The 21,513-nt window shown below is 38.9% G+C and overlaps 1 protein-coding gene across 3 annotated transcripts in view; it reads left to right on the forward strand.

The window, feature by feature from the left end:
• CTNNA1 (catenin alpha 1) overlaps positions 1–21,513 on the forward strand; it is a gene marked incomplete at its 3' end in the record, with an annotated part of 148,762 nt that overhangs the window by 87,387 nt on the left and 39,862 nt on the right. For all 3 annotated transcript variants that reach the window (XM_084251672.1, XM_084251673.1, XM_084251674.1), the window contains exons 7-8: positions 13,833–13,913; positions 15,067–15,219. In XM_084251672.1, the coding sequence (XP_084107798.1) occupies positions 13,833–13,913; positions 15,067–15,219 (234 nt within the window). The remainder of the gene's footprint in view (positions 1–13,832; positions 13,914–15,066; positions 15,220–21,513) is intronic.

Consider the following 21,513-nt stretch of genomic DNA (forward strand, 5'->3'; position numbering starts at 1 on the left):
GGGGTCGTCGCAAGACCCCCTGGTTACAATAAAGCGAGAAAGAAGAACTCCTGGCTTAAAAACATGGTTTTTCTTCAGTGTAGGAAGCAGCAGTGAGGTTGTAATAAAGGCTGCATTCAAGAAGACCCGTCTGAACAGTGAGTTGGGTTAGCAGAGTGATGATTTTTAATGCCTGGGAGAGCCAGCATTAGACTGCCGATTCTGCATAGAGAGCTCGTCTAAATGGGCAGAGCCTGCACGATTTATGAAATACTAATTTAATGCCAGTCAGCCTTTGCTCTGGTAGTTTGGAAAGCTACTGTCACCTTGTTGCCTTGCTGGGTTAAAATAGTGTGAGTATGATTGCTTTTAGATGTATTAGTAAACTAGTAAGTGGGCTTGGCTTCTTTGTCATTAAGAGCTTAACCAAGAATAAAGGACAAAAAACAAAACAAAACAAACAAAAAAAAAACCACAACCCAAAAGCTTGCAAAACAAAGCTTTTGATTATTTTGTTCTCTGAGAATTTCAAGGGAACTCTAATTAGAAAGATTTCTTCTTCCGTCCTATTTTATAATAATGTTTTATCACAGTACTGAATAAACAATAATGCTGATTTGTTCTTTGGATGTCTTACTGAAGAAAAGGGTAGGTTGGTACAGTCACTTAATACTGCATGTGCTAAGTGTTAGAGGAACAGAAATGGTTTAGGACAAATGATAGAGTGTTGCTAGGTTCTAACACAATCCACACAATCCCTTGTTATTACCTCAAAATCTCACCTATTCCTTTATCTGAAAGCCTCAGCTGATGCTGGGATTGGGGCATTGTGGCACTTAAATAATAGAGCATTTATACACGAATACCTTCTACTGCTTAAGAACTGACTTTGAATCTCATGCTAACTGTTGTTGAAATCTCTCTAGTAGGTATAAACGGTCACTTTGGAATAGGATTTTTGCTGTGAATATTTTTACTTCACCTAACTGTCTTTTCATTTTGAATAGTGCCATCACTTGAGAACTTGGTTATAGATATATTGCTCCATGTTTAGTGTAGTGTGAGCATGAAAGATATTTCTAGCATGAGTCAGGGTCATGTTTTCCAGGACGGCAAAATGTAAAGCCTTTTACACATTTTACCTTATCGATTTAGTCTTCAGGGTCAATTTCTGCCATACCATTGGCTTTTAGCCTTCCATGGGTTTTATCTCAGACCTGCAAGCAGAAATCTCAAACCTACTCATGATGTCTGTGAAATAAGGACATCATCGGCCTGTTGGCTTCCAGTGGCTTCGTCCCAGGGGTAAGTCTAGGAAGGAATAGTTTGTCTTAAGAGGTATAATTTCTATGTTGGAGTGTGAGGACTGGAAGATCCCAAGTTGCTTCCTCGAGGCCTCAAATTGCTGCGAAAACTGAAGCAACTGTAGGTATGTAGTTCAAGTCCCCCTAGAAGCAGACCACAAATGGGATCAGACATATAAGAATTTTATTGGGGAAAAGAACTAGGAAATATAAAGGGAGGGAAAAGACAGCAGCATTGCTCTGAGACCCCGTTGTGTCTTAAGACCACAGAACTGGTCTGACACATATGAAAGGAGGAGGGAAGGGAAGATTTCACAGCAGTCATGGACTGCAGTGCTGTTCTAAATTTTCTCCAGGCTGAAGCTGCCCATAAATGGAACCTCATGTTCTCAGGAATGAGTCTGCTCTAGTATTTCTACTGTCTTCCTGCTTGCTGGTTAAAGAAACATTTTTCTGTGGGTAAGGTTTAGTCAGATCCTTGAGGGTCTTGGTCATAGGTTTCAGTTACTGTTGTATAGGAACTTTCTCCCAAACTTCCAAGGAGGGGAAGTTTGATATGGGTGGTCTCTTAACATTTTTTTTTTTAATGAAGGAAAAGAAGCCCTTAGGATACTGTAAATACCTTTATCGAAAAGTCAGCTAGCCATCCTCTGATGAAAAATACCTTTGCCAGGTAGGAGGAGCTGGATGAAATTCTTCCCCAAAGTAAACACTTTATTTCCATGTGGAGAAAAGCATTAGAGTCATTTGGATAAGAGCAGCCGCAATTAGAAATGAGTTACTTGGGAAAATTTAGAGGGAAAAGTATCTCTTTCCCCTTAGGCTCTTGGTTCCTTTCTGCTCTTCAGTCCGCTTGTGTACTATATACTAACAAATGGAAAATGCTTGAATTATATTACCCCGTATTATTATAACAGATTTGTGGGCAAGGAAAATTACCCAGAGAAGTACCGATGCAATCAAGAGTAATTACTTTTTGATGCATCTGGAGAAGTGGGCAGTAACGCCTGCTGTGTCATAGTACCCACTGAGCACAGATCCTTCTAGTTCCTTCTAGGTTACTGGGCATGTTGCTATCTCTTTGTGTTTAAATGAATCCAAAGAAGTCATGGTGTTTGTCTTAAAATTGGTAGAGTACAGTTTCCATTGATAGAATTTTGTATTACTTCTTGATCTTTTTCTTTAGCTAAAAGGACCAAAAAAAAATCCATGTTCTTTTCCTTGGTTTCATTTTTTTTTTAAAGATTTATTTATGCACACAAGAACTGGGGTACAGGCCAGAGGTGCAGGGGGTGAGAGGATTCACCACAGACAGAGTAGGGAACAGAACAGGTGGACTGACTGAAATACACTACTGAGGGGAGCAGCGGGCAAGATAGGAGAAGTCTGATGCACCATGTGGGTCAGTTCCCTGGCCTGGGATCCAACTCATGCTTCAGTGGCTGCTGATAGCTTCATAGTGCTGAGATTTAACCCCTTGTGCTACCAGGGAGGCCCTTCTCGGTTTCATTTTATAGTTGTTTTATTCTAACAACAGTTAGCATGACGTATGCCTTTGACTTAATTAAAGAGGTAATATAACTTCTGGAAGGTACTATTCATGTGATCTCTTCCAATTTTCACTGCTTTAGTTTTTCGTGACAAGGCAAAAGGAGAAGTAAAATCTAACCTGTCTTTGCTCTGTAAGTGGTTTTAAACAAATTGAATTGAACAGCAGGGCTTAGGTGCTGTAGTTATCTGCTTCCTCTGTGTGAAAGTTTGCTTTAATATATATTGCTGATTAGGGAAAATTACTTCCTCACTTGGAGAAGCAGATGTACAGTTATGTACATGAAATATTTTATTCTTTTGTGATAGAGAGTGAGCTTGATTTGGCTTTATGCTATAGCATCAAATGTTTCTTTAGTCATTTTCAACTCCAAAATTGTAATACTGTGTTATCAGAGTATTGCCCAGAGGTACTCTGGAGAAGTATAATAAAATCAATGTGTTGCTGCTAGTCTTGGTCCATATTTGGAGGATCACCTCATAGTTATAAAAACATGATAACAGTTTTTAGGGGAAAAAATCTTGAATTTTGTAGGTCTGAAAATATCTATTGGTAAGAACCTTAGGGTTCATACTTGGCAGCCATGTACATGGGCCTGTATTAGTATCAACATCTGTATTAGTCTTTTATTGAAGGGAAGAGGGAAAGAAGATGACAGAAGACTTTGATGAATTCTAGAGCTGTTCACTACTTTCAAACATGTATGTATTTGGGCACAATGGTATCACTTTTTAAATTTTTGATTTGCCTTTTTTTTTTTTTAAAGATTTATTTATTTATACAAGAACTGGGTACAGGCCAGAGGCGTGTGGGAGGGTGAGAGAATTCACCAGAGACAGAATGGGGAGCAGAACAGGCAGACTGATGAAAACACTGCTGAGGAGAGCAGCGGGCAAGGCCGGAGAGGTCTGCTGCGCCATGTGGGCTTCTTCCTGGTCGACGGGGAATCGAACCCATGCAGCAGAGGCTGTGGACAACTTCACCGTGCTGTTCTCAACCTGCTGCGCCACTGGGGAGGCCCTGATTTGCTTTTATAAGGGAAAAAAAGGCATCCTCTGAGGTTTGGCACTTAACTTTAGCTTGTTACCTTCCCAAGAAACAACCTATCTTAGAGAGAGGTATTTAGAATATATAAGGATTGATGGCTTTACCAGCTAGTCATGTTGAACATTAGCTAGAGTAGTTGGTAGCCCCAGAGCCAGAGGATCTGAGAGCATTCAGAATTTTAGGTTCTTAGGGTCTTAGTGCAATCACGGGGTACCACTATCAAGTATAAATAAGTATCTGTGTTGCTGGGAATCTTGCCTTTCAAGAACCTAAGAAATAGGCTGACCACATCGGATCTCCAGAATCCCCATTTTTAATCAGATCCTTGTCTCCATTACTCCTCCTGTTTAAGTTTAAATTTTAAAACTCCTTTTATTCTCTTGTTAGTAAATACAAAAGCTGTAGGAGGGCCACACTAGTGATGGTGTGCTGTGTTCCTTTTAATGCTGTAACCTATAAAGTTTGGAATTTCTTCTCTCTTTTTAAAGATTTATTTATGCATACAAGAGCTGGGGTACAGGCTAGAGTTGCGGGGCATGAGAGGATTCCCCAGAGACAGAGTGGGGAACAGAGCAGTCAGACTGACTGAAACACACTGCTGAGGGGAGCAGTGCGCGAAACAGGAGAGATCTGCTTCGCCATGTGGGTTGCTCCCTGGCAGGCCGGGGATCGAACTTGTGCTGCAGAGGCTGCGAATTGCTTCATAGTGCGGTGCTTAACCTCTTGCGCCTCCAGTGAGGCCCTGGAATTTCTTCTTTTGGAGTCATGTGCTTTTAGCAGTTGTCGCTGTGTAGCTGGCAGAGCTAGGACCATATGAAAGCCTAATTCTGTTTTGCTTGCCTTCTGGTTTGTGTCCAGGGCACAGGAATTCAACATAAAATCTTGGGGTTATATACCTGAGTCTGACATTAAGTGAGGGATGAATCTTCCATAGAAGTTTGAACAGAGTTACATTTAAACCATCTTTTTTTTTTTTCCTTTTATCTTTTCTCTTAAGACATCAAACCATACTAAACCAAACAGAACTATCTTGAAGTATTGATTTATGCAGAATGATATAAATTTATATGGCCAACCCCTTTTCTTACTTTTGTGCCAGTGACTTTATTGTGTTCATGTTCCCCCCTTCTGTGAATGGCAGGCTTTTTTTTTTTCTTTCATTTTTTCTTTATTCAGGAATAAAGTCAATTTTCCTTCTCCCTCTATTTCTATTTAGATGTGTTTCCTCCTGCCTGCATTGATGGCCACAAGCTGCACAAACTCATCTGCATAGGATAGACTTAAGAGTGTGTAAGATACACATTCCTATTTGCTTGCTGCTTGTATGGAGTGTGTCTCCCTCTAAAGACTTTGTAGCATTCCCTTTGTATGATTATACAATAATTTATGGGCAGATAGTTCGTTTTGAGGCTTTGACTTTTGCAGATAGTGTACGATGAATATCCTTTTAATCTTTGAATCCTTAGGCAAGTTTGTATAAAAGTTCCTAGTAGTAAATTGCTGATGACAGTGTAAGTCTGTTTAAAGTTGATAGACATTGCTCTATTGCCTTTTATTAGCATGTACTCTAAGGGGCACCCTGGGACCCAAAATTTGCATTCTTCAATGGGGTCTGGCCATCCTTGCATACAAAGACAAAGCATACTTAGTGTGAAAGAACTTTAATAAGATTAATGTGCATGTAGAAAGAAGAAAGGATAATAATTTTCTAGTAAAACACCCAAAGTTACTGATCCCCTTGTAGGTGTCAGTCAAACACGGTTGGCCCCAATTGGGACCACTGAGGCCTGAAATCTTGCCACAGGTCTAAGGCACCTTCTGGCAGGGAACTATAAGGAAGGGGCAAAAGAGACAAGTCGAGTCTTGGATGACAGGAACAAAATCAAAATCAAAATTAATATAATGGCTGCCGTTATCAGCCTATCCCACATGTTTCTTACCCTTGAGTTTGTTTCACATTTCTATATGTCTCCTCCAAGCCCCCCAAGTCCCTGGTGCAAATCCAAAGCTGAGACAAAAGCTTAGCCCTACCCCCTTTCCTCATCCCATCTCCCGTGTCTTCTAGAACCCACCTGCCTGCCTTCCTCTTTTTATGGTGATGTCTGTTTCACTTCCCAAAAAATTTAAGGCACTTTATCCTTCTCTTAGAAGTCTATAAGTGTGCTCTAACTATGCCTAACCTGTCTATAACAGCATATTGGAAGCTAGCAAATTTCTAAAATACCTATAATCGGATAGGTGAAAAATCATGTTTTCAGTTTTTTCTTCAATTACGAGTTGAGATTGAGCATCGCTTTGTGTGTATTGTCACTTTAGTAGGGTATGTTTTTCATTTGCTCATTTCTACTTCCTAAATTGGTCATTTTTTTAACAATTTATCAGGCATTTGCTCATTTAAGAAATTAATTTGTAGGGCCTCCCCGGTGGCGCAGCGGTTGAGCGCTGGGTTGTGAAGCTGCCTGCAGCCTCTGAGGCGCCGGTTCGATCCCTGGCTGCTCCCCGGCCACCGGAGGAGGGTCCCACATGGTGCGCAGACCCCTCCTGCTGCCCGCTGCTCCCCTCGGCAGTGTACTTCGGTCCTTCTGCCTGCTCTGCTCCCCGCTCTGGCTCTGGTGAATTCTCTCACCCTCCCGCGCTTCTGACATGTATAAACAAAACAAACGAATAAATAACAAAAAACACATGCCTCTTTAAAAAAAAAGAAAAGAAATTAATTTGTTTTCTTTTTTTTTTTTTTTTTTTTAATAGAGGCATGTTTTATTTATTATTTTGTTTGTTTGTTTGTTTTTGTTTATACATGCACTGGGTACAGTCAGAAGCGCGGGAGGGTGAGAGAATTCACCAGAGCCAGAGTGGGGAGCAGAGCAGGCAGAAGGACTGAGGTACACTGCTGAGGGGAGCAGCGGGTGGCAGGAGAAGTCTGCGCACCATGTGGGATCCTCCTCCGGTGGCCGGGGAGCAGCCGGGGATCGAACCAGCGCAGCAGAGGCCGCGGGCAGCTTCGCAACCCAGCGCTCAACCGCTGCGCCACCAGGGAGGCCCCTTAATTTGTTTTCTAGATATTTTACAAATAGCTTCTTCCATTTGTCCTTTTAAAGATTTATAGTATTGGTTGTAATTAATCACAAAACTGGTAAGAATCTATCTTAATATTAAAACATATACTCGCCATATTATGCTAAAAATCCAGCACCATTTGTTAATGTGAGATATTATAGGCTTGTCAGTAAACAAAGATTCCTTGTTAGTAACACAAAGAGGATCGGAGCTCTTTTTAAAGTTTTTTGTTTTTGCTTTTTATCAATGTGGAAACCAGGAGCGTTCCCTGATTTATTATAAATCTTAGCTCCATTTTATTAGTTAATTGAGAATTTCAGAGTCCTTCTGAAATAACCCCACAGTTGAGTCTTTTACTTTCTGACTTCCTAATTTTTCTCCATTATAGATTTTGTCATCTTTCCTTTTCCACCAAGCCCCAAAGAAAAAGGAAGAGTTTACATGCTCATTCTGATTTTTCTGACTTCCCAGGTTTTTTAGAAAAGTGTCACATACTAGAAAAGTGTCACATACTAATTGTGATTCCCTCGCTGATAGTTCTATGCCAGAGCAGCCATGAGTTTGGCCTTGTTACACAATGCTGAAATGTTTGTCGTGGCAGAATACCTCAAATGCCATGTATATCTCTGACCAGGGCTGAAAACACCTAAGCTTATTAGAGCTGAATAGACTATTTAGACAGATGCCTGGGTAATTTCCATGTGTAATGCAGCATTGAGTCACAAAAAATGTAAAGGTCGTGAGTAAGGCTAGCTCTCATCTGAGAAAATACCCAAACAGGCAAGCAAAGATCACTTGTAAGCCTCTGCTCTCTATGAGGGGGAAGAGGGGAATGCAGGGTGATGTGTATGTAATGTTAGAGTTTCTGACTTAATTTTTTAGTTTTCAGGACAATATATGTAACATTAGGCAAACTAGAAACTCCTATTCTTTTGGAGCTTAAAGAGAAGGGTATCCTTTGAAAGGTCTGTATAACCATTACACTCAAATATTGAGTAACTTAGTCTTTCTTTGCCTAAGATGCCCGGTGACTGTTGTCTCAGATTCAGTTTATGCAGAGCTCATCAGCCATCTATGGGCCGAGTAGAACAACTGAAGTCAAATTACTTTGGGTCTTCACTAAATGTATATTGCATGATCATGTGTTGCTCAGCCCACAGCAAACCTTTTAGGCCTACTTGGGAAGACATGGATTGACTCTTTAATAGATGTTGGTTTTGTTCTCCCTTGGTTTTCAAACTTTTTTTTTTTTTTTTTTAAGAATCTCTTTAATATTAGAGCTTCCATTCCTCTTTATATTTTTTTTACTTTGTTGTTTGTTTTTGTACGTTGTTTGATTTCTCCTCTCAGGTGTAGTCCCCATAAAATTCCCACCACCAAGTCTTACCTGTGAACCATCACCATAGTTTCTTGTGTTCTTCCTGCCCCTATTTTGACCCCTCTCCCTTTCTTTCCCCTGCTGAATGTCTCCAATTTATAGTTTGCCTGCTAGTTTCTCTCTCTCTCTCTCTCTCTCTCTCTCTCTCTCTCTCTCCCCCCCCCGCCCTCCCCCCCCTCCGCCCTCCCCCCCTCCGCCCTCCCCCCCTCCCCCTGATCCCCTGTTTGGTTCCCCTGTATTCCTCCCATAAGTGAAACCATCTGATATTTTTCTTTTTCCTTCTGACTTACTTCACTGAGCTTACTCCCTTCCAGCTCCATGCATGTTACTGCAAGTGACATGAGTTGATCTTTTTTGATTGCTGAAGAGTATTCCCTTGTGTATATATACCACATGTTATTGATCCACTCATCTGTTTTGGGGAACTTAGCTTGTTTCAATAGGTTAGCTATTGCAAATAGTGCTGCAATAAACATAGGAGTGCAGGTTTCCTATTGGATTAATGTTTTTGTGTCCTTTGGGTAGCTACCTAGGAGTGGAATTGCTGGGTCATTCCATTTTTAGTAGTTTAAGGGTCCTCCACCTTATTCTTTTATTTATTTATTATACATACATACATACATACATACATACATACATACATACATACATACAAGCACTGGGTACAGTCAGAAGCCTGGGAGGGTGAGAGAATTCACCAGAGCCAGAGCGGGGAGCAGAGCAGGCAGAAGGACCGAAGTGCATTGCTGAGGGGAGCAGCGGGCGGCAGGAGAGGTCTGCGCGCCATGTGGGACCCTCTTCTGGTGGCCGGGGAGCAGCCGGGGATCGAACTGGCGCTGCAGAAACTGCGGTTAGCTTTGCAACCCAGCGCTCAACCTCTGCGCCACCGCAGAGGTCCTCCATCTCATTCTTGAAGCCTTCCAAAAGCACCTTAGAAAATACTTACTTCTTACGGTTCTTTACTCTCTTCTTTACTTAGAGGTTTCAACTATGGAGGACAGCAGCAGTTTTCCCCTTCAGTACATGGAAGTCAAGATGCAGCTCCGTTTCTTTCTCTCTCTCATTTTCTTTGGGTGGAAGAGGCTTCTGATGCCTATTTTGACTTGGGACTTATGGAATGCCATGATTCTTAGTTTTTAAATTTTGCTTAATTTTCTGATGATTTGAGAAGCTTTGTATCTGATTAGACATTCCTATTAAATTTATCACACCTTGTGTTCCTTTACATGGTCCTTAAATATTTTAGGGTTAAAACTTAGCTTTTACCCTGCTCTTTTACTCTCTTCAGACATGCTCTAGATTAAAATGAGGATAGAAAGCAGTATTTAAGTTTTTTTGAAAAGCCTTATGTTTTCATTAGTAACAAGAAAGCAGGAGACTGATAATTCACCACACACTAATAGACCACACACTAAGTCCTATGCCATTTAAATATATCTCATTCCATTCAGGTCCACTGTGAGATAGGTCAGCGGGTAATGATTTGAGCTTGACTGTTAGGAGAAGCGCAGGTGCTGTGGAAGCACTCTGGAGGGATATCTAACTTGAATTTAAGAGAAAGAGTCTCTAAAGAGGCAGGGCATCTCATCTAAATAATGGATAGAAGAAGTTAGAAGGGGGCAGGGGACTGGGTGTGTTTCAGATAGGTGAGAAAGAGCATAAAATGGATGAAGAATTAAAACGTGTGTTTGGACCATAGGAAGATGCAGAGTGGACCGTAATCACTGAGGTGACTGGAATGGTGGACTCTGGCAGCAGTGTGTAGGGAAAGAAGAAAATGAAGTCTTTGTCCCTGAAGAGATTGTATAGATCCTTCAACTTAGATCTTGATTTTCCTTGGAAGCATTGTGGAAGGATGTTTATTTTATGCTCTTTTTAAGTTAAATAGTCCTTTGTAGGCTCACCTGGGAACATCTGTCACATTATTTCTAGGGAGTAAAATGTACCTTGAGATGCCACCAGCATTGTCAAGGATGTATCTCATCCCTCTCTGTTGCGTATTTCATCCCTTCCCAGCTGGGAAGGATTGGAGTCTCAGGGAGTTGAGAGGCAGGAGGGTGTAGGCAAGGATTTGTAGACATACATGTCAGCCACAGCAGTGAAACCTGGTGTCATCTGTGGGCAAAGGTGAGTTGAAAGGAGTGGGGGTAGGTTTATTTATTTCTTTATTTATTTATACATACATACATACATACAAGCACTGGGTACAGTCAGAAGCACGGGAAGGTGAGAGAATTCACCAGAGCAGGCAACAGAGCAGGCAGAAGGACCAAGGGACACTGCTGAGGGGAGCAGCGGGTGGTAGGAGAGGTCTGCGTGCCATGTGGGACCCTCCTCTGGTGGGTTGTGATTTTGTTATGTAGATGCTTACTCTTAGGCAGGAACCAGTTCATTGGAAGAAAAAGGAAATGTTGCCACCCAAAATGGGTAAAATCTTCCAGGAAATTCTAGTTCTTAATAATAATTTTAAAAATCAATCCCTAACTTAAATGTAACCTCCTGTAAAATTTATACTTACTATTCTGACACACTGTTATATAATTGAGAACTATCAGATTCAGCAGGATACAAAGTAGTGCTGAATTAGATGTTGCTGTGAATCATTTTATCTCAGATTATAAACCCTCTGAGAGAAGGATTACAGGTAGCCCTGCTCACGCCAATGGATGCTCAGTAAAGAATGTTTCTAAAGAGAAGTCTTTTCATGTAGAAGTAAGGTGGAATGGCTTCTTCAGGCTTCTGTTGAAGACAGGTTTTGAAAGCCCTTTCACTATCTGAGCCAGAAATGTGTTGCTGGAGGCCATCCCTTCAAATAACCTTTGCAATCCCTCAGCTCTGCTGATATTTACTTGGTAGGAGAAGCTTCATGTTGAAACCTCAAACAAGCTGTGTCTGTTTCTTAGAAAGACCTCTTGTCACTGCTTAGCAGGGACGTCGATATCAAAATTGAGTGAACCTATGTGGTTTCTCTGCTGAGTGGAATAAAATCTGACAATTAGGTGGTAGCTGAAAGTCACTTATTTTAAATATTCATTGAGCAGCTTTACTTTGGGCCCAGCAAAACTACAAATAAAATCATAACAGCTTTAATTTCAAAGAGAAATAAAGTCTTGTTTTACAGATCAGCAAACTCTTTGCTTTCATCAAGTCATTATTAAGGTTGTTAGTTTGTGTTTGTGTACTCATTCCTCTTATATTGTAAATAATTGGAACCCTCAATTTGCTATTTGGACTTTTTTTTTTTAAGGAATGCTTTCCTTTAAAAGGTGGTTTGTTTATGCAATTTGCAGCAACATGGATGGCGCTGGAAGGGATCATGCTCAGTGAAATAAGCCAGAAAGAAAAAGAAAAATACTGGATGGTCTCACTCATAGCAGGAATCTAGAAAACTTAAATAAGGGACCAGGAAAATGAATAACTATAAGAAAGTGAAAATCAAAATCAACAAAAAACTATGAACCAGAGACACTTTATGGGGGGTGAGAGGCGGGGAGGGGAGGGATTGGGGTCAAAATAAGGGGGTTGCAATTGTATGGGGAATACAAAAATAAAATTTATTAAAAAAAAAAAAAGTGGTTTGTTTAGTGTAACCTGAAAGGTTGAGTAAATAACTGCTTCTGAACTGCCCCTTCCTGATTAATGAAGTATAAAGTTCTGTTTCCTTAAGTAAGAAGAAAGATAAATTGATTTTTAAGGTAGTTTGACAAAGACAGAATTAAGAAATTCATGGTGTGGGTTGCATCTTAAAGTGAATTTTGCTGTATGACTATAATTACCTCAAAAGTCAAGTTTAGGGATTTGCTTTTATATGATTTTCGAGGTAAAACCTTCTATCCAAACTGAGGAAATGCCCAGGCATTCAAAGTTATGAGAATTGGGCTCTTGTGAGGTTATTGGGTTTCAGAATCCAGATGCTTTTTGAAACAAAGGATCTATTAGAACAAAAAAATGTGGCTAGGAATAATAATAATCTTTTCTGGGATTATGTATAGAATTTTTTTTGGAGTACTTAAATGTCTAAGGAGTGAGACTTTGATTAAAGCCTTAAGTATGAGATTGTTAGTTTGATATTTTTAATGTAATTTTAGCTATCTGTGCTTTAGATTGTAGTATTTTGATATTAAGAGATTGAAAGTGACAAGCCTGTCGGGTTCTTTTCTGACTGATGTCCATGAATAAGTCACAGTTTACTTTTGCAGATAGAAATTCTCATACCTGAATCAGGTATGAGACTGATTTTTCTTGAGGCTCTTTCTACCCTTAAAGTTAGTGGACTATTTAATTTTATTGGCAGTACAGGAATGCTGGGGAGAAAGGATAAGGGATGTGACCCTTACTGGATTTGACAAGTGACCATATCCATTTATCACTTATATGTCAACTCTTAATATTCATAAGTTCCCTCTTCTCTCCTTTCTGTCCTCTGCTAAATAACCTGTATCCCTCAATGTTCCTTTTTTCTTTTCCTCTCACAGTTCACAGAGGTAAGGGCAGAGAGACAAGTGTCATTATCTCCCTTTAATAGATGGGGGAATAAGAGACAAAATGTGTAACAAATGTACATAAAAGTCACTCAGAAAAATATGACTATCTCCCCATTTCCAATCATTTATCTGCTGTGCTGATTTGTATAGTGATGGCATATCAATACAGAAAAGTCTTTTGACCACTGTGGAACACTGGATTAAATGTGACTGTCCGTTTCTGTATCTCTGATGATTAATAAATATTTTACAGACAGTGCAACATTTGTTGGCTGGGCGTTTTGTAAGGAAAAACTTTTAATTTACTTCGTAGTTTAACCTAACTGATGTTTTATTATGTGTAGCATATGGCTAGCTCTTCCTGGGATAACTACCTCTGTCCTTTTTCTTTCAACTACCATCTGTTTTTGATATTTACAATATTCCTTGGGGCAAATCTCAACTCAATCCCCTGACCGCTGAAGAAATGCAGATTTACATACTTCTCTTAAAAGTGGGTACTGTATTGTCTTCTGTGTGACATAATTGCATTCAGCTTAGTGTAGAATTAAAAGATATGTGGCTGAAGTAATTACAAAGTATTCTTATTTGATCTTCATGATAAACATTATTAACTCTGACCCATCATGGTACATCCCAATTTTTAAGATTCATTGTTTCACTTTGTTTTAGTATTACTTACCATGTATAATATTTTGACATTCTTCAAATCTCAGAATTAATCCAAATCAGGTATAACCTGTTCTTGCTTGTGATTCAAGGAAAACTGCTTCATTAATGAAACTGCTGTGTGCTGACTCGAGTTAAAATACAACTTTAAATTTTAAAATGAAATTTTAAGCAAAAACGTTGTATATTGGCTTTCCTTATTTAGTTTGGCAAAAGTCACATTGTCCCGTTTCCTTGATGTTAATTTTCCAAGTTTGGGATTTAAAAAATTCACTTTTTTTCAGTGCTTTGAATGTAAATAGCTATCAGCTATTATTGAATTTCATTGTGAATTACTAAAGTACACATTTATTTCTGTTTTCCAGGCTGGACGTAAAGAAAGAAGTGATGCGCTCAATTCTGCAATAGATAAAATGACCAAGAAGACCAGGGACTTGCGTAGACAGGTAAGCTGGAAAGTGCGGGTTGCTTTCCCAAGTTCTCAAGTTCCCATATTTTGTTTCAATATGGGGCCCATAAGTTTTACTGGGATGAATGATGAATTTTCACAGCAAAGTGACTTTTGCTAATAAGCTTCTAAATGGGTACTAAAAATCTCATGGGGACATGAGATAATACAGTCCCACTGGAGTGGACTGAATAAATTAGCTCTAGTGTGAAAAGGATGTACAGGTAAGAAAACCAGTTTGAAATGACTTGCAGATTTGTAAAAATAACCTGAAGGAATTGTTGAAATTAGCATACATGCAGTAGAAACAAATTACAGTTATTTATTTGACTTGCTTTATTCTGATTATACACTCAAAGTTCCTTTAGATCTTTGGTGGAACTGTATTTCTAGTACAAACATTGTGCATATAAAAGCATTTCGAATGCTCATCTTTCCAAGTCAGTAAATACAGAAGAACCTCTTCTTTTAAGGTTAAATAATCCCATTTATATTTTGGAATGAGTTTTAATGAGCTTTAATCTTTTAAAAAGGTAGGGTAAAATTTATAAAATTTATTAAGACTTAAAATGAAGTTATAATAATATTACAAAATAATTCCCAGACCGAATGGAGAGACATCTTATTGTTTGTGATATAAAGCAAAATTGGACTATATTGATTTTCTTTTTGATGAAGTGGAATCAAAAATGGTTATGGTTATGAGGATAACCTTTCAGTTCTAAGGTTCACAATATGGGAACACCGTTGAGATAAACCTAAAAGTGCTTTTTCCCCTTCTGTTCTCATTTTTTTAAGCCAGTTATACTAATTACATGTTTTCCATGGCCCTGAGCTACTTTTTGTTCACTTTTGTGTTAGTCCTCTAAGATATAAGCCTTAATGTTATAATTCCCAGGGGAAAAAATGGATATTATCTTGAAAACTAAAATTATTTTGTTGAAGTGCTGTGACCATAGTGTAAACCATTGTCTCCACCATCATGTTTCCTATGTTGGAGATAATATAACTGCATGACCTACATGAGAGATCCTCATATAAGTGCAACTAGGCTATCATTAGCTTCCATTTGGTTTAAAAATATAAGAGGAAAAAAAGCAATGTAGCTTCTTGGTAGAAATAAAATCAAATTTTTATAATTTAATTATTAGCTCCGCAAAGCTGTCATGGACCACGTTTCAGATTCATTCCTGGAAACCAACGTTCCACTTTTAGTATTGATTGAAGCTGCAAAGAATGGAAATGAGAAAGAAGTTAAGGAGTATGCCCAGGTTTTCCGTGAACATGCCAACAAATTGATTGAGGTAAGTGTATGGGCAATTTAATTGACTGAAGATAACTTGATGAAATATGGTGATTTTTCAGTCACTTAATTGTTAAAGATCTTGGGGGTTCACCTAATATACATGGTTAAGGCGAAAGCTATCTTTACTTAATTACATCTATCCAGTGATCCAGCTGATCATTTTGGTCAGTTTACATTAATTATGTACATGATTAAATATAGGTAGTAGCTTTCCTAGAAATTTAACCTCTTCAGTTAATGTTGATACAAATAAAGATCCATCATGACAAACCTAACCTCAGAAGACACAGAAGGGAGAAATATCTAAGAAGCAGGTGCTCAAGAGTGACACTGCCTGAACTTGCATACTAGAGAGCTACTTAAAGTCTCTGAATTCTAGTTTTTGTTTGTAAAATGAGAACAGTTGATACCTATTTTGGTATTATTTTGAAGTCTAAAAGAGGTGATATGTCAGCTGCTTAATCCTTTGCCTCAGACACAGCCCAATAATCTTGTTTTAAAGACTGAGCCCTGCCGGGCGTGGTGGCGCGCGCCTGTAGTCCCAGCTACTCAGGAGGCTGAGGCTGGAGGATCGCTTGAGCCCAGGAGTTCTGGGCTGCAGTGCACTATGCCGATCGGGTATCCGCACTAAGTTCGGCATCAATATGGTGACCTCCCGGGAGCGGGGGACCACCAGGTTGCCTAAGGAGGGGTGAACCGGCCCAGGTCGGAAACGGAGCAGGTCAAAACTCCCGTGCTGATCAGTAGTGGGATCGCGCCTGTGAATAGCCACTGCACTCCAGCCTGGGCAACATAGCGAGACCCCGTCCCTAAAAAAAATAAATAAATAAAATTAAATTAAAAAAAAAAAACAAAACAAAACAAAACTGAGCCCTAACATGCTGCTAATTAGATTATGTTAAAATAGTGGAAGTCTGAATGTAAGGTGACAGGAAGAAAGAGCAGTGAATTGCTATTTAATGTCTAGGTTTTACGCTTGCTTCTACCTTTTTCATAACTGAAATTATGTTAGTATTTAATTTATTCTTTATCATTTCAAAAAATTTGACACATAGTGAGTACATATCCATGTAATTAAATTTTGTAGTCTTAATACAAAAATAGTTAATATTTGGAAAAGATACTCTGTAGATCATTTAGTAAGTTGGTCAGTGTATAAGAATAGAAAATGGGCCTTTTATATGAAATGTATGTCTTATACATTTGATTTTATAGCCATATTAGACCAGGTTAATATTATAAAAATACTCTAAGGAAGACTTCAGTGATCACATTACATGTATTGCTAACTTTATATTTAGTTTTCTTTGACCATTTAATGTTATTCTGACCTGAATTAATTATGTACAGAAAACATAGGTCAGTGTCTTATTCTAGTTAATGATTCTGGTATTTGAAATTAAAGTCAGAAGACTTTCACTTTTTGTCACCATGAAACATCTTGTTGAGGTTAGTCATAAGGTGTAATCCAGGTGTAAAAAAATTATCTTTAAGAAAACCAGTCTCCTGTAAGTATCCTAATATTTAGAAAGTATGCTGGTAGGCAGGAAGCAAGGCTGCTACCAGCACAAGGTCTTGGGTAACAGGTACCAGCAATGCTGTGGGAAAGGGCCCTGTACAGTGCATGGTTCTCACAGGGCAGCTCCTCCAGTCTTTACTGTGGCTGAAGGGCCCTCAGCTAGGTCCTGCAATGTAATCCTCAGTCTCTCCAGCCAATAGAACTGACATTTGCTAAGCACCCACTGTATAGTAGGTATATGCAAATACAATGTACTTTCCACAGCAGCATTTCTAGGCAAAGAAACTGATGCTTGGAAAGTTTGATTAACTTGCCTGAAATCACCCCACTTGAGATCTGATGTCTCTGGAATTTACTGGTTTCGTGGAGAGGCTATCACCCAATGAGAAGGTGAGAAGGTTAGGTGGAGCTGGTAGTGTTGGAGCTCTTGCTCAAGGAGCTTTTTCTATACTTATACTTTTTCTTTTATTTTAAACATCACTAGCCAAGGACTCCTTAGAGCTTAGAGTTCAGTGTTCCCTCTTGCAGCTCCATTCTGACCCCTCTGTCGCCCCTCTGCCCTCTCCTTGCCCTCCACACCTATCATCCCCATTGTATTGTATATATATTAAATGACACATAGATTTTCATTGTTTAAGGTATAACCAAAGGTTTTGTAGTGCCATTCTGCAAACAGTTAAATTACATTTATGGTAATAGAGATAGTAGGATATATAATTTTGTATGTGCATGAAAAGGAAATGAGTTTTTCAAGTGTTGTTGAAGCCTAAAATTCCTGATTCAAGCTGGCAGAACTTTATTCTTCAATGACAAGGTTTCTCCTCCCCATTTTTGTATTACAATGAAATACTCTGCAAGTGAGAGATTTGTTTTAAGCAAAGGTAAAATACTTCATTTTGAATATTTAATCTCGTGAATTCTTCCTTTCTTTTCAGTAGTTCTCGCTTACATGGAATAAATGTCTGCAGACCAGCTTTGGGTTTAGGAACCAAAGCCTTTTTCTCCTGAGGGTTTAGGGAAAGTAAGAGTGCTATATGAGAATTGTGTCGGGCTGGTGGTGATAGGCCTCTGGTAGGAAAGGAGCTCAGATTCTTTGAGAATTTTGCCATATATGTTTGGGAGGAGTGGTCCTCCTAAAATACTGCAATGTGATTCTGCCACTAATCACCTAGAGTTAGCATAGATGAAGGGCATGCTTGATCCCCAGCAAGATTATTCTCATCCAGATGCCAACTGCAAGTTAGAGGCTTTCCCAGCCCACTTGCACTTCTGACCAACTGGTCTTTTAATTCAGTGTTTCTCATTACCCCCCTCACAAAACTGTCTTCATTGTATATGTCAGCTGCAGGCTTGGCATTCCCTGTGGCACCTGTATTTCTGATCAACTTGCTACTAATTGGAGAGGTTCCCATCACCTGCCGCAGATTCAACAACTTTCTAGAACAATTTGTAGAACTCAGGAGAGCACTATACTTAGGGTTATATTTTATGGCAGTGGATACCAATTAGGATCGACCAGATGAACAGACATTTAGGAAAGATCGCAAATACTGTTTCTTTACTTGCCTCATGAAATCAGGGAATATCATCCTTTCTGCACACTGGTGGTTCTTCACCCAGGAAGGCTGACTGAGTTCCAGTGTGAAGAGTTTTTACTGAGGTTTCGTCATGTGGGCATGACTGATAGAATCATGATCTATTTGAGCTCAATCTCCAGTCCCCCTTCCTTCCTCAGACCTTGGTTTCCTGAAAGTCCCAATCCGCCAACCACGTGGTTGGCATGGTGGTCTGCCCACATCCTCAAACTTACCTCCTTGGCATAACATATCTAAGGTCCCACCAGGAATAACCTCATTAGCATCAAATGTTAGGACCAACATTGTAATGGGAGATTATCCTATTGAAATCTCAAATTTTTTATTATACAATATCTCCACGTCTTGAAGTTTTGTAGAATATGTAGTTTCCAAATAGCTTGCTACATAGTCATAAACATCACATGGCAGAGGTAAGACAGGGCAGGTTGGTTTCTTATAGCTTTATATAAGACTCTATTTCTGACCATTTAGCCAGTGATTTATCTGATCTCTTATCTGGTACTCCTTGAATTTGTCTTTTTCCTGGTGATTCTCCCCTTTCAGAGCCAGATTTTCTCTTCTGTCTGGGGAATTCAGTCCATCTCTTCACCATAGTGAGCGGTTCTTCCTCATAGAATCATATATTCTCACTCTGGTTTACAAATCCCCTTCTGTGCTTTTCCTATCTTGAATTCCTTTTATAAAGGGAAACTCCCTCCCTCCAGAGTAGCACTGTTTTTGTTTTTTTTTTTTTTTTTAAATAAATAGTGTGGTTATTATGAAAGGAGAGCTACAATTCCCTTTTCTGGAACTACCCCTGTCCATCTTCTTTCTGCTTCACATATGTGAATTGAGAGGAGCTGTAAGGGTAGCGTATACCCCTGATTTTGAAGATGTGGCATGAAAAAAATTAAAATATTTTATTAACTTTTTATTCTGATTACATATTGAAATGTAATCTCTTGGGATATTGGAAATATATTTTATTTGTTGCTAATTTTACCTTTTTAAATGTAACTACTGAAAAATTACATGACTCACATTATAATCCTGTTGGTCAGCACTAGTCTAGAAGATTCCTTCAGGCCTTTCATAGGCTCTCTTCTTCCTGTCTCTTCTCTGAATGCTTACCACTAAAGTACCAGCCCTCATTGAATACTTGCTCCACAGTTAGGTGGTCAGAGATAGAGCAGCTGAGACTTCTGTTATTCCAGAAGGAGATTCTACCAGTGTATTCCAGAATGGCCTTAGCCTTTTGTTCAGCGCCCTCAGCACTGTGATTTCTGCTCACAGTCAGCCAGCCCCAGGGTTTTCCCTCAGAGTGCAGCTGCTCAGTCCCATCATCTCTGTTCTTGTCTGTGTGGTGCATGCAGTTGTTCATTAGCTCTCTCAGCTGTTTGGCACTCATTCTGTATAAACTTCTTAGAGTCAGTCTAATATTCTATGCTATCAGGATAATTGCTGTCATTGCTCTTAATATTACTTATGCGTTCAAATTTGTATCTTTTTTTCAATTAGTATATCTTTTCTCCTTCTAACCAACTTGATGTTTAAAAAAATGTCCCAGACAAGACATAGGATAGACCCTTTCAATTTGTTGCTAGAAATTCTTTTCATTGAATAAAATTCTGTGCTTTCTAGTCTCGTTTTTACAAGCTGGCAACATGATCCCTTTAGGGATTGGGGTCAGAATGGGGGGGCTGCAATTGTATGGGGAATATAACAATAAAATTTATAAAAAAAAAATAAATCAGATCCTGTATTTCCTTTGCTTCAGGACCAAGTGACCGCCTCGTGACTAATAAGCATACTTCAGATAAAATTCTGAAATTTAGATTTTTAATCAGAATTCAGAAAATGTCTTCCCAGTCTTTCCATTGTCTCTAGTCTTGTGTCTCCCTTACCTTCTAGCTCACCTTGTCTACTTCTTCCTCTTTGATCATACCCAGACAGGTCACTACTTTGTCTTCTGCACTCCTGGGACCTTCTTCCTGAATGCTCTTCATATATAGGTCTCTGCCCAGATGTTACCTCTGTTGAGAAACTTTCCTGCATCCCTCATCCCTTCCATTCCACCCTCTACTAGTCATTTTTTTCATCTTGTCACTTGTTTTATATCTTCCATAACAGTTCTCACTATCTAAAATTACTGGTTCATTTCACTTTATTTGTCTTTTCCCCATCCCATATTCCAGTGGAATGTAAGTTCTGTGACTGCTTGGTCCTGTAACAGTGCCTAGAACATAGTAGGTTCTTGATAACTATTACATGAATGAATTACCGGTTTGCAAAGGTAATAGAATAAATATTATAGTTCCCAGATGCTTAACTTTGAGATTCCTGGGCCAAAGAGTAAGGTTGACTCATCTGAGGATTGTATTAGTAGTTAGAGAATGAAGAGCTCTCTCCATCATGACTGAACATCATTGTCAGTGAGCTTTGTTGTGTGTATACAGAGCGCATGATACTACATCATTCTGCATGTGTACCTGAAGAGATGAGCTGTAAAATCCTTTTGGATATAGAGATGATGGAAAATTTGGGAGATATTTCTAAAGATTAAGTGACATTTATTTGAGCACTGTTTTCTTTTGCTTGGATAGAACTTTCAAAAACGTATGGCAAATTTTTATAATTCAGGGAGAAAAATTGTGATTTTCTTATTGCAAGTATATATAGATCCTGATATGTCCCAGTCACTGTTGTTAGTGCTAGTCATAGTAGTAATAAAACAACAATCCATACCTGTACTATGATTATATTCACTAGAGAGAAAGATAGCCAAAATAAATTTATATAGTATAGTTATTTTGTATGATTTTATGTTTAATATAATATTTGTGATGTAAATTGTGCTGAAATGATATGTGTAAAAAGTTATCCATTTATCAGCATTTGAAGTGGAAGCTGAGCAAAAGCTGTTATTTAAGCTGCTCTTTAATGTGACCAAAGTAAATTTGGAGCAGATGTGTTGGTTCTTGCTAACCTGGTTTTGAGGAAACTTTTTATTGCTTTAATAGAAATACTCTCCCTCCTTCTACTCCTGGAACAAGTGAAATAATGTACGAAGGTAATATTTTGATTTGGGGTATCATACAATGTTGCTTCAAATGTAGTAATAGCTTCTGAGTAGGGATAGCACCCACTATGAAATGGAAATGTCTTATGGTACTTCTTTGGATATCCCATTATGGAA

The sequence above is a fragment of the Talpa europaea genome, assembly GCF_964194135.1.
Source record: "Talpa europaea genome assembly, chromosome: 13".
Classification (NCBI taxonomy): domain Eukaryota; kingdom Metazoa; phylum Chordata; class Mammalia; order Eulipotyphla; family Talpidae; genus Talpa; species Talpa europaea.